The sequence below is a fragment of the Pteropus vampyrus genome, unplaced genomic scaffold (genome assembly GCF_000151845.1).
Source record: "Pteropus vampyrus isolate Shadow unplaced genomic scaffold, Pvam_2.0 Scaffold9, whole genome shotgun sequence".
Taxonomy (NCBI): Eukaryota; Metazoa; Chordata; class Mammalia; order Chiroptera; family Pteropodidae; genus Pteropus; species Pteropus vampyrus.
Genome location: NW_011888790.1, coordinates 1,602,105 through 1,616,861, shown reverse-complemented (window position 1 = coordinate 1,616,861; position 14,757 = coordinate 1,602,105). Strand labels below are relative to the sequence as shown.

At 33.6% G+C, this 14,757-nt stretch overlaps 1 protein-coding gene and 1 pseudogene across 2 annotated transcripts in view; one reads left to right on the top strand and one right to left on the bottom strand.

The window, feature by feature from the left end:
• MSRB3 (methionine sulfoxide reductase B3) overlaps nt 1-14,757 on the bottom strand; it is a 142,885-nt gene that overhangs the window by 102,666 nt on the left and 25,462 nt on the right. Inside the window, exon 2 of one of the 2 annotated variants that reach the window (XM_011373743.2) lies at nt 9,511-9,637. The exons of the other annotated variant lie outside the window; for it this stretch is intronic. Coding sequence (XP_011372045.1) covers nt 9,511-9,586 — 76 coding nt within the window. The 5' untranslated portion in view covers nt 9,587-9,637. The remainder of the gene's footprint in view (nt 1-9,510; nt 9,638-14,757) is intronic. 2 annotated transcript variants of the gene reach the window in all.
• LOC111730204 lies at nt 4,475-4,593 on the top strand (annotated as a pseudogene).

The window sequence follows — 14,757 nt, the reverse complement described above, 5'->3', positions numbered from 1 at the left end:
GACAGCTCAATTTGAGTCTATACAAAAAACCTGGTAAATTGGAGGGGGGAAAAAAGTAAAAAATTTTACAATTTTCTCTATCACCCAGAAAACTAAAGAAAACATGTAAGGATTCTCTTGAATTACTCAATATCTCCTTGAGGGAAAGTGCACATTTATATTTCAATTATTTTTGTATTCTCAGCACTTTGTGCCTGGACAAGAGTAAGCATTAAATAAGTATATGTTGTATTTAAATATTTATTCTACTCTCCATTTTAATTATTGCTATTTAAGTTTTCTTCCCCAACCCCCCAGGGCCACTGACCAGTACTGGTCCCTGGCCTGTTAGGAACCGGTCTACACAGCAGGAGGTGAGCAGCCAAAAGCCAGCAAAGCTTCATCTGTATTTGCAGCCGCTCCCCAGCGCTAGCATCACCACCTCAGCTCCACCTCAAAACATCAAGTATTAGATTTTCATAGGAGCACCAGTCTCTGGTGTCAAAAAGGTTGAGGACCACTGCTCTAAGTGATGTCTTTGGTGCTGTTTCGTAGAATTTAGTTTAAAACCCACAACAATGGTATTTGCTTAATAAATCAGTAAAATGAAAAAAGAACAAATGATGATGGATTAAATTTTTTCCTCTGTTGCTACTCTGAATCTTTTATTACCTCTCTAGAGTTTCACATTCAAATCTTTTATTACGACTAATATTTCATTAAATCTCTGGATTTAAGACTATAAGATTACCTAATCCAGCGTTCCCCAAAATGTATACTGCCTCCAAAAAAAAAAATGCTAATGGGTTGTTCTTCTTGAGGGGGAGGAATTTCCATCTTCAAACCAGATTAGGAAAGTCTAGGTTACATGGGTTTCTTAATGAAGACCTTTTCAGAGACTTTCTAATGCTGATGTGCATTATTAAAAATGTGGTATTTTGATACACTATTATTTTATGAAGTAAAAAAAAAATGTTGCCAAACCATGACACAATACTTTCTTATCACAATGATTTTTTAAAGATGATCCTGATTACCAAGATGACAAAACATAAAACAGTGCATCTTAGAATTTATAAAATATGACAATACGCAGTTTCTCAGTTTGATGATGGGATCCGTTTTTTAGGATATTAGTAAATATCAGATTATAATTTAGAAAATGATGAACTTCTAGTCCAAATCCGACTTGGTTTTCCGAGGAAACCAAGGCCCAAAGAAGTTACTTGACATGCTTACATGAGAGCTAGGTTCTCTTGTTTGCAGTGTTCCTCTTCTAATTTATTCATTCATTACATTTCTCTCTTGGACCCATGCTTTGTCATGCTTTAACATGCCCATCTTTAACTAACCTATGTGTACCTACATTCCATTTCCACCCCCATACCGCCATCCCCCACCTTACCACCTCCTGCTAATTACATCTGTGCATTCCTTCAATATCCTTCAGAAGAACTGTCATTGCTCCAAATCCTACTCCATGAAGCCAGTCTGCCACTCTGGGCAGAATAAAACACAATACTTCTCACTTCTATTCCCTCCCTCCATAGTAAAGCAAAGGAGAAAGTGTTTATACAGAATCATAAAACCATCATATACATAACTTCCTTCAATTGATAGATAATAGAACTTGAATCCAAAGTGGCCATCTTTCTCACCAGAATGTACATTTCTTAAAAACAGAGATCACATTATTTATAATGTGGCACTATTTTGATACATAAGATGATGCTATTTATTCACACCCATTCATAAAGCAAATATTTATTGAACACCTATTATGTGACAGACACAATTCTAGTTGCTGAAATGCAGTAGTGACCTAAATAGACGCCCTCCCCCGCAAAAAAAAGAAAAGAAAAAGAAAAAAGTCTGCCTTTCTAGAGCTCACTTTGCAGCAACTAAGGATTTTCTTGTATTAAAAAAAGATTTTGGCTGATAAAACCCATCACCTTTCCCAGACATACTTGATGTCCCATCCCCTCTTTTTTTATTTTTCTAGTTACTCTTGCTTATAGCCTGAGATTAAAGTTTCACAGAATAAATTTCTGGGTAATGTCAGATAATGTTAACACCTGAGGGTAATATCTAATTCTGAAAGATTTGAGAACAATGTCATATCATTCTCTGTTTACAGATAAAAATAGGAGAAAAAGTTACAAAACATATTCTTGGGATCAGAAAAGCAAGTTGGTGGTAGAAATAAACTAGTAAATACAGATTAAGCTTCTAATCTGTTTCTTCTTCAACACCAATAATGGCAAGCTCTGAAACTTGTGATGTTATCTAAAATTTGCACTAGAAATATTAAAATATTAATCAAATGAAATATGAAAAGCTGTATCATTCTGTGAGCTAACATGCATTTCTGTAACAAAACAAAATCCTAAAATCTGTGCTTTAGAATTTTCGATTTTCTTTGCTTGCTTCAAATTCAAATAATTTAATGATTTAAATTAGCATTCTATTTATCATTTGCACTTATGTGGCTGAAAATGATAAATATATCTAGTGTTGGAAGAAATGCTTATCATAGTAGTTATTCAGTAAATTTAAATTCTATAAACGTACAGCTCTTACAAATCACCTAAATCACTGATATCTTTGTCATTTCACGATATATTTTTTATAACATGAATTTTGGGTATGGCTAATACAAGTACAAATATACTAAACATAAAAAAATAGAAAAATAGGTAATTAAAATAAATAAAATGGAGATTTAAAATTTTTAAATAAACAGCTAATTTTAAATGCAAAGGTACAAAACGTAATTAGATGATTTGCCATTGCATCTCAGTAAAATCTATTTTAAAGCATTTTAAATTAAAATGGATCTAGCAAAAGCAGCCGTGAGAAATTCAGTCTCTAAATAAAATGTTTAGGATAAAACTATAAACTAGAAAAGACTGATAATGAAAATTCATCAAATCTCTAGCCTCAATATTAGTGAGTCTTTGTGAACTCACTAATATTGCCTCATTCCTTCATTAAACACATGTCTGGTGAGAATCAAAGGTGGCTCATGCTCATTTTAATAAATCCTTCTATGATCTGTTATGTGACATTATTGTGAATATATGTTCAGATAAATAAACATCTATAACTTTACCTATATGATTCCCCAAGTCTGTATTGCCTAGATAATCTAACCTGTACAATTATCATTTGCTTTTAGAACTCAAATGTTTTATATTCTTTACACCCATTGTTAATCAACTAGTGAATAACAAAACTAAAATCTGTTTTATTTTTTGTTCATGCCCATTTTATCTCTGTTGCTACTAGGTATTTCTATATATTTCTAATTATTAATATGTAATATGAATAATTTGTCATATTCAACAGAAAGTTAATAAAATTCACATTTAACAGACCATATGCCCAACACCTTATTCATACAGATGCATTGTTCTATAATAATTTAGCCTTGTGCAGAAATAAGTTTTAACTCATGCAGTAATTAGATGCTATATAGCAACTTTTCAACATTAGCTAAAACTTTATTATATCATAGAGCTACTAAGATATTTGGTTTTAGAAAAAATACAGCCACATCGGAGTACTCATTAATGAACATTTTAAATATAAATTTTCTTAGTTTCCAAAAATATTTTAATTCATGCAAAACCTGATTCATGCTTAACAGCAACATGTTAAACTAATAACATATTCAAGATTCTATAAAAATTCAAAACATAGCAAAACAAAATGTGAAATTTTTTTTAATTCTTGGGTGGTCTGCTGAAGAAAATTTAGCTGCATATAAAACTATAAATTACTCTTAAATCAGCTATTTGAATACAAGATAAGTTAATTTATGAAAACTTGTTTTAGTTTACAGAAAGTCTATACATGAAAGACAATTTCAATGAGATGTCCAACCATGAGGGAATTAATTGGAATCCTATTGAAAATGGAAAAAGGTTTTGCACTCCACAAATACTGTTTGAATGTAATATATGTAATATAAGCAGAAAAATTTGTGGTTTGTAAATCCATATGTTCTTAACTAGATATTCTTTACGTACTTTTGTTTAAGTTTTCACAATGCACCTATGTTGCTAATATCAGTACCCTTTCATGCTGTGAAAGAATGTAAATCTAGTGCCATCTACTGGAAAAAGTGGATACCATTCAACCAATTAATTGCAAATTTTCTGTGAATCAAGTGAGTTGAAATTTGTATGTGTATTTGTACACGTATGTGTATTAAAAACTATTTCTTTTTTTAAAAAAAAATCTTCCCAAAGGATTTTAATATAATCAAGTAAATTAGGTAAGACAAAGTTGTAAGAATGGTGAAATTGGAGAATAGAAGCATTAATCCAAACACATGGGAGAGACTTCCACCGGTGATACCAATACAGAAATCAGAAATACTGCATTCCCATCAGTTTTTATATTTGTTTCACGTGCATCTTTGAGAACACAGATTCTGAACCTATGGTCAAAGAGCGTTCTGAGTCTCAGAATTTACAAAAAAAATACTTGAGTCTACAGCCATGCCTCCCTGAACGTGCCCAATCTCGTCTGATCTCGGAAGCTAAGCAGGGTTGGGCCTGGTTAGTACTTGAATGGGAGACCACCGAGGAATACCAGGTGCTGTATGTGTTAAATAAAAAAGAAAGAAAAAAAAAGAAAAAAAACCTGAAATTATATGAAAACTTGTGTGTAGGTGCACATGTGTATTTTCTGGGAGAGTCATAACTTTTAGCAAATTACTATGGAGATGGTTCATCTTTTCATGACCCAAAAAAAGTTTTAAAAAAACTAAAATAGAAAGCCAATATATTCAACAGGTAAACAGCACACTGATGACTTCGAATATTTTCAAAAGGTAAATATAACATCTGATGCTAGTAATGAACTATTGCCAGCTCAAATTTGAATAGTAGTACTTCTTATTTATGGATGTTGCTTTGGTACATATCTCTTTACAAGTATTTCCTCATTACAAATGGAGAATTTAAAGCATAACAAATAATAGTAATTTACTCCAGAGAAAAGTGATCAAAAGAGCCAGAATTCTTAATGCTCATAAGTATAATATGCACTTATTCCCTTCCTCTGTTTATCTGCCACCAAAACTCAAATCGTTTGAGAGAAAACATAAAAGCAAGTCTGGATAATATATATTGAATCTGTTATCATTTTTTTATTTAGTTAGCTACAATGTGATTCATACCTAAGACAGACACTATATTGTACTAATGCAATAAAGTGAGAAAAGAGAAGTGAAACTGTTTTTCACTACTCAAAAGGCAACTAAACTATGAACTTCACTTTTAATCTTCCCATATGAGTCTCAAATAAATTTGTACTCTCTGTTATAACTATTAATTCATCTATATGTAAACTTTCCAAATGTTTATTCATTCATTTAACAAATATTTATTAAGTACCAGGCACTGTGGTAAGCTCTGGAGCCGCAAGCCCCCGGTTCACAGAGAATTCTAGCTATACAGATTATACTCTATAACTTGCAAATACCATTTGTAAAATATCTCTCTTTAATACTTCTAATTTCTATATTAGAATACTATGATATCTTTACAAACTGCATAACAGCCATGTGGCTCTTCAATCCATGGAGACTTAGATATGCCACTAAAGTCAAGTGAGAGTAACAACCACATATTATGTGTATGATGTTAGAGAAAAATATAACTTATCGCTATTAGTACTATTTAGACAAACACTCTCTCTTGACTTTGAAAGCTACCTTGATATCTAGTCTAAGCTAAAATTAGACTTAATTTTTCAAGTATTAAAACTATGTATAAAATTGTGCTTCCTAAACCCTCCTGAGATAATGCTTCAGTCTCGGTTTAGAGGTAAGGAATTCTAATGTTCAAACATGGAAAATATGCCTGTCCTCCCACCACAACCTATCAGATTTTTCTGTAAATTCCAAGCCATTAATTAGTACTGAGTTTTAAGATTTGACTTAGCTAAAGCCAAACGAAAAACAAATGACCGTTAATAAAATCAGAATTTAATAGATTATCTAATTTGAATTTCTCATTTTAAAGATAAAGAGACTAAGATCTAGAGAGGTTTACTGATATGTTGAAGGTCACAGAAGTTAATGACAGAGCTGTGGTTAGAGTTTTCTGACTCTCATTCCAGTGCTCTTTTTAGTACATAAAAGAAACTATTATAGGAAATTAAGCAGAAATTCTGAGAGAGAAAAATTACCTTTAATTACAAACATGAGCAAACCATAACTCAGATGCACTTAATAAGCTCTAAATTAAAATTATGCTTTATTAAAAAATAAGAAGTAAAGGAAGTCAAAGCTGAAAAATGATAGATCACTCTTCTGGGATATGGCCTTCATACAGGTCAATCCGGTTATAATCAACTTTAAGAGCCTGTTCCAATTATTTTTTAGTTCTGGAATTATTTCGTATTGAATAATGCCTGAAATTAGTAGGGTACTGGCTAAGGAGCAGAAATCTTTTTGATTTACAGAGATTTTTGTTGTAATGGGTTTTGACCAGGGAAGAGTAAATTAAAGCAAGACTTCAAACTTTCACCTTAATTTCCTGTATCTCCAATTTTGACCTCTTCTCTCCCTACTTGTACAAATAAGAACTAGAATTCCCCTTCCATTTCGTTTTTATTTTTTGAAATTCAGTTTGTTTCATTACTGTTGAACCTAACAATTTCTTCGACATTTCTATATTTCTATGAGTAAAATTCTGGTAAGAGAAATGGATGATAAAGATTTTACGAATATTCGTTGTAAAATATGTAAATACTAGAAGACAGACTTTCATAACACTTTAAAAAGTAAGTGGTGCTTGAATGGCTAAGGAATTATGGAATACTATTCTAGCCAATTCATTTATTAAATTAAAATAGGTTTGCAAGCCAGAAAGACATACTTTCTCTAGGCTTTCATCAGTGCTGAGTAAGAATAAAAGAAATGTGTTATATATTTATAGGACTAAATCTGGTTCAGCAGGATATATAAGTAAAATAAATAGATCAAAACACCATAGTGAGATGGTTCTTTCTCAAACATAAAGTGCATTTGTGGTTCCTATTAAAGTAAAAATAGTTAAGTAAAAGATGAGACAAATTTGAATGTTTTTAATAGTCTATTATATTAGAAATACATAAAAAATATATACCAATATTGACATAGATTTCTATGGTAAACTTAGTGAACATTTATTTATATATGGTGCTTACTACATGCCAGCCACTGTTCTAAGCAGTTTTTACATCCTAATCTATTTTATGTTCATAACACTTACTCCAATAATAATACAAATAAGGAAGCCAAAGCACACAGCTAGATAAGTGGCAAAGCCAGATTTCAAACCCAGTCAAATTCCAGGATTTGTGTGCTTAAGTACTATATTACAATGGTTACTTCTTAAAAATGGCTTTGTTGAATTTATCTTTGAATCATTTTGATTTAAAAATTTAATGACACTTTCATAATATTCTCAGAGAATATTATGAAACTCTTTAATTCCATGACTGTCATATCTCGAGGAATACCCTGTTAATTAATAAATTATTTCTGTAAATACTTAGCTTCCTCTGTGTACTACAAACTCATGTTACAAGAGCTAGCTAGCTATGCTGGTGTTCTCACACGTTTGGGTTTTTTTTTTTTTTTCAGTAGAAAACATGGTTATATGTAAATTAAATACTTTTCATGCTCCAATGTTATATGTAATATATAGTTATGAAAAAGTTCCACCTGGCACAGGGACTACTACATTGGCTGATGTTCTCCCTCAAACTCATACAAAATTCAACAGATAAACCTTGTCAGTTATACAGTCTGACCCTCTCTCTAGCCCATACCCCTTCTTCTCAAACCTACTACAATGACCATTGTTAAGGCTCTCACCACTTCTTGAGTCCCTCCAGCCTCCAACTCCTCCAAGAGACTCTAGGGTGGCAGTGCAGGGCCACGGCTAGGTGGGGGAGGCAAAGGTACTGAGAAGAGTGGTTGCAGCCCCTATGCATTAAGCTTCATTAGCCTCTCATGTCACCACAAACAGACATAAAAGCTCTTTAAAAAAAAAAAAAAAACAGATGTTTACTATTCAAATACAGCTTTAAGACAAATGCCCTATCCTCCCTTCTAATCAAGTTGCCATCCAAGCCTTCTTATAGAAACATATGGAACTAGCACTGACCCTCCACCATACTAAATCAATAATCATAAAATGCAAATCAAGTCGCGTCATTCTCCCTTCATCCCTCTTCCAAGATTTAAATTCCTTAAAACATCATATAAGGCGCTTCCTGATTTGGCTACTTTCCTTCCTCACCAATTCTACTTGCCATCACCAACCCAAGCTAGCCATATCAAATAACCTGCACTACTCTGAACATACCTTGCTCTCTCAGGCCTTTGTGTTTTGTCCATGCTACTCCATGTATTAGAAATGTCTTCCCCCTTCTTTGGGCACGTGGCTGACTGTTGTGCATAGATTGAGAGTCAGCACAAACATTGTATCCTCTATGAGGCCCTCCTTATACTTCAGACTCCTTCCCTCTCTTCCAAAATTTCTTCTTCTAAGCAAAGAGCTAAGGCAGTCTTCCTCTAGATTCCCCTAACATCCCAGGTATTAATATGTGTAGTCTAGTCTTAGCACCATATGGTTCGATGGTCCTCACACAGCTCAAGCTCCATCTTGTGAAAGCAACTGGTTTGATCTTGTTTATCATTGTATCCTCACTGCTTCACACAATGCCTGGCACTCATAGTTAATGTTCAATAATGTTTAATGAGTTAGAATTAAATTCTCTATACAAAATAGTACTGGACATATGTATATTAATAGAAAATATAAATAATATTGACAATAATGTTCACAGAAAATAGCTGGCCACTATGATTTTTATAATAAATTATTAAACTTATGCTTATACAGGCACCTAATGAAATTTTCGACTTTCATGTCTCACCTGTTTAATGCTTAAAATCACATTTTTAAAAAGTCTAGTGGTTCTTAAGTTAGAACCACCACTATATTAGTTCTGTTTACTTGGTTACTGTTAAGTAGAATATTTTTTCATTTTAACTACAATAGCTAACTAGCTTTATAATTCTAAAGTTGTTCGTTTTAATTTTCTTTCTTTCCTAAAGGAATGGCCACATATGGAATGAAAGCATTTCATTATCTTTTAACAAGGTGAATGTGCTATTTTGTGTGATTTAGGGCAGTGTCTTATCAAGACTGCCAGCCTCTTATGGGCAACATTATGATTTTCAGATGTGTAATGTGCATTAAAAAACAAGTAGGTATCATGAAATATTAGTGACAATTATATACTGAGCAAGGAAACTGGACAATGTTTGTAAGGGTCATAAGGATTCTGGAAATGAATGTTATTCAAAGTAGAGTGATGATTTATAACCAACTTCCATCTTCAAATTAGGGCCCGAGTAAAAGAAAACAAAATTTAGCAAAGCATTATGGTGTATCATTTCCTGCAGCAGAAACACCCATCCAAACCAGTGCCCTTACTAGGTACAGTACAAGAAGCAGCAACCTGAGGGAAGCCCACAGGCTCGAAGGGCTACCGGCTGGCTCTTTGTCACCAAATGCAGCAGGTTGAATGCAGACATCACTGTGATATCTTCACCAACAAAACGAGAGGCAAAGAACAGGGGCAAGAGCTGAGTAGGAGAAAAAAGAAAAAAATTAAAACATCACAAATGTTAAACACATTCATTGCACAATTGATGACCTGAACACATATACACAGTGCTAATAAATTTCAAATACCTATTTTTCAGATGGTGAGCTTACTTTGAACCCAGGTTTATCTATATATTATTAATAAAATATACACAATATAATACTGTAATCTATGAACACATTTTGCAAGAGGTTCAGAAAAGAGACCAAGTTTAAAACAGTGGAAAGGAATTAGCGTTTACGGAGTTCACACCATGTGACAGGAATTGTCTGGGGCCTAATATACACATTGAATCATTTCGTTCTTACAATAACCCTAAGAGGTAGGTTTTATCCCCCAGTGCATATGTGAGGAAACCAAACCTCAGAGGTCCAAGGGCATAAAGCAAATAACCAGTGAAAAAGGGATTACAAAACCCCATTATATCTAACTGCAAAACTGTGTATTCTTCCTTACACCATGCTGCTTTCTTCCAGCAATTATTTGCAAATCTTCCTCCCTGGAGAGGACTGTAAAATATTTTAAGATTGTAAGATTAAGAGATTTCTTTTGTTAGAGTTTTATTTTTGGTTAATAGAGAACCAAATAACCTAGGGACAACTAGGAGACTTCACTTTAGAAAGTGTTAAGTTTGAACAAAGCATAACAAATATGAATTTTCATTTGATTTTATGATTTATACTTTCTAGGTCAATTCGGTGAATAATATTCACAACCAAGCCTTAAAAATTGTAAAAAAAAAAAAAAAGTAAAAAAATATTTTTTAAAGCTTTTGGAAATGAATCATGTGGAAGAAGCTCAAAACTGTGTGTGATAAACTTTAGAGAAAAGTTCAGTTAAGAGCTTTCTTTAATGTTTTGTATAATTTTCCAGTTGGTAAAGATTAACTTGAAATGAAGATGAAAAATACTATATTAACTTCTAAGATTTTATTTCAAATTAGCATTGTTAATTTGAAATATCCACAAATGTCAAAAAATGGATACAAAATTAATGGCTAGTTCATTTCCTGACCCTCATCTCTTCCTAAAATAAAAGTCTGTTCCTAGTCTTTTCTGACTTTCTTGAAGAACAAACACATAATAAACTGATATATTTTACTAAATCGCTCTGGAGTATATCTGACAGAAATCTGCTTGTATTAACATGCCTGAACTCTGACTTCTCACTACAAAACTAAAACATTTTTGTGTTACTAACTGGACACAAAAGAGAGGAAGAGGGAAGGTAAGTATCACAATGCACAGCCTGAAAGAACCATTAAACATAAATAAACATGCCATTTTCACGAGTGACTGCAGAGCAGGGAAAGGAGAGCATTCCTTTGGAGCAGACTACTGACTAATAAAAGATCAAAGGTCTATACCTCACAACACTATAAATAAAAATGTATTTTTTCCTCGTGACCTTCTCTGTGAGGAATAAAGTGTGCACGGTAAATGTAATTACTTAGTAAAGCCGTAGCCTCATTGTGCTCCCGCAGCTGATCATAAAACGTCTTCCTACTCTGTTTCATCAACTGCTGTACCAGGCGGCCTGCGCGCCTACCGATGGCCGCGGCCATCTGGCTTGTGTCAAAGCCAGCGCACAGGAAGAAAGGGAGTGATGTCACTCTGCAGGTCAGGCAAAGAACAAAGATGCATTCTACAATTAAAAGTTAAGGGCCTCAAATACCGGGGGCCCTCTAGCAGGATATGACTGTGATTTAATGCTCCAACTCTCTTGCACTTATTTCTACCCAATAGCCACGGCTCCATCTAGTGGCAAATTAGTTTTGCCCGGTTTTCTTTAAAAGCAACCCTGAAAGTACATTAGCACCAATAAAGTAGAGCAACTAAAGTGATCCATAACTTTTAGAGCAGTGTAGTCTTTTTGACTGAAGAATACAAAAAGTATGATTTGTCACACTGTTCTTCATTTTAAAACTCTACAAAACATGCATTTTATAGCTTAGGATTGATAAAAAACCTTAATTATTTTAATACCTTAACCCTAATTATAGTGAAAAAGCAGCCATTTTTACAAAATGCATGCAAAGTGATATTACGTATGCTCTACTCTGAAAATATGCAGCTGGGATGTAAAGTGAAAACTGGTTCTAAAGAATGGATGCATGCATCTGGATGCTCTGGTGAAATCAAACTCATAATCTTATACTTCCAAAGAACAAAAGAATTGTCGTTAAAATGGCTCTAACATGTCGTACCAAGAGCAACTCTTCTCTAGAACAGAAAAAGAAATATTTTTATGCTGAAATGATTTAACAAAATTATTTTTTCACTAATGGTTTACATGTGTAAATGAAATAAAAGACTTTGAAATAAATGTTTGCAGTAAATGAAATAAAAGATTTTGAAAACCAATGTAAAATACAGAATGCATTTGCATGAAAGATAGGATATCGTAACAGATATGTGTGAGTTATAGGGTCGGATGGCCTGGGTTTGAATCCTGCCCCTAACTAGTTGTATTACTTTGGACAATTCACTTAACTCTATCAATGACTCAGCTTCCTCAACTCTAAAATAAGTTAATTGATAAAAAGGTCTTGGAACAACTCCTGGCACATAGTATATGTTCAGCAAATGTTAGCTTTGTTATTATTTAAATGTACAAATATTTGCTTTATTTTAAAATTATATGAATTAGAAATTTGTAATGGTCCATTTATACCCAATCCTATTTAGAGTTAGCAGGCCATTCTCCAAACATAGAATCCTCTTTAGGCCAGAAAACTAACCACTCCTTGATGGATTTCCACAGTGAATTACTGTAATGAAAACAGTGGAATAGAGATATCCTAAAGACAAGAGTTGATGAAACCCTTGGCATGTGGCAAGCACTATTCTAAGCACTTCACATTTATTAATTCTTTTAATCCTCATGGTCTTATGAGATATATATTATCATTTTCTTATTTTTATATGAAGAGACTGAGATATAGGAAGGTTAAATAATTTGCCTAAAATCTTACAGCTAGTAAGAAGCAGAGCCCTTAACTAATTGGACTGAATGCTTTAATAGCTTTGAACCTGGGCCATCTAACTCCAGGGCCAGTGCCCTGGATCATTAAAAAAATGCCAATTAAAAGACTGAGGTTGTACCAACCCACTCTAGATATTCTGATTCTGTTTCTCTACTAGATAATGTGGCTAATAATAAACACTCAACACATATTCAATTAATTCAAGAAGATTATTTAAAGATTCTCTCCCTTCACACAGTAAAAAAAAAAAAAATAGGAAGTAAGGGAAAAATCTGAGACATACTCAGATTCCAGGATTTGATCTTTGTTTCACCAGATGCAACTTCCCTTTCTCTTTCGCGTTCAAAAATTTTCTCTAAACTCCCTGGATATACCTTTGTAATATATCCTGAAGACTCCGTTTGAACCTACTAAAGCCTCAGTATGCTGATGACCTTGGTACTTTTGAGGGTCAAACAAACCAACAGCTACTCCCTCTTCTCCTGCCCTCACAAAAAAATTCAATTTTCAATTTGGTAGCTTTCTTCCCATTACATTCCCTGAGCTGCCTGGGTGACCCTTGCCAGAAACAATCCTAGTCCAAAAAAAGAGGCAAAAGAATCACATGTTTCTGACTGGTGACAATCTTTGGCAAAAGAATGAGAATTAAACACCCTGTAGAAACCAGCACTGAGCAAGGGCCACCCAGAACATTTCTAATTCTCCAGGTTTATCCTCAATTTCCTTACATTTGTATTGCCTTTGACTCAAATAATTGCACAGATAAATAACATTTATAGATAATCAACACATTATTTTTTAATGTCAGACATGTCTTATGCATCTTTCTATTTCCCAGAATATCTAGTACATCATTCTGAAAATATTTGGTATTAAAAAAAAATACTGAATGAACAATCCTAATAAGCAGTATTACACTATGTATTGAGAATAGAATTAGATTGCATAATTGTCTATAATTTCCTGCGTAAAACTTTTTAATGATTCCCCACTGCATATTGCAGCGTTTCCCAAACCATATTCTGAGAAACAGGAAATACTCTTTCAAACAATCTTAGTAGTCAAATAATTGTGGAACTGCTATCCAAGGGTCTGAGAGGCTTTATAGTACATACACCTGCTTAACTTTGTGTCAATTGGTGCCTCTCAAATAATTCTAACCACACAAAACTCCTTTCTTTCCTATCACCATCCCACAGAATAATTCTGGTAAATCCTTTGGATAAAGTCCAAATTCCTAAACAAAGCATCCAAAGTTCTAAATCTAGCTGCTGCCCAACTCTCCAGCCTTTTCTCTTGCCATAACTACATGCCCGCCCCCATGTTCCCGCCATACCAATAAACTTGTAATTTCCCCGAAATAAGTCTGCTGTTTCCTGCTTCCACCCCTATGTCATTGTTCAAATGATATCCTTACTCTCATTGTCACCACTTCCAACTCTTACCCACCACTCCCAACCACTCTTATTCTGATCCCCACTGGGGTACCACGCATGCTAGCACATTCCCAATAACTATTTTCGGAGTACCGATTTGCTTCCATCTATGTCTCCCTCTTCTAGACTATAAACCTCTTAAGTGCAGGGATGGTATCTTTTTCATTTTTCTATCCCAGTACCTGGCACCTAACAGCCATTCATTTATTGAGTGAAAAAAAAAAAAAAATGACCGTTTCCATGGAACTGATTGTTCAGGATTATCATTTTCCACCCTGCCATCTTCTGCCATTTCAATAGCTAATGGTGCTTACAGGTAATAATTTGAATTAAAGTTCCTCCATGGGAATTAGAAGTTTTTACGAAGAGGTGGGAAGTTGAAAATACAATCTGACTCGAGAGCCAAAGAAAATTCAAATGCCTTAATTTGATCAAACATTTTTATTTCTCCATCGCCCCCCTCATGCCAGAACTCTGACATCCAAAAATTTGATTAAAGTTAGTTAGTTTTTGGTTTGGGTTTATTTTTATTTCCTTTTACTTTTTTCCTTGCAGTTGAACAATAAACTTCCAAAGAAAGATGGTATAAACAGGAAATCCAAAGAACTCACAAAGCTGATAATTAGCTCCAGGATAAATGAGCTGATTGTGCTAGTGGATTTAAAGTGACAAACG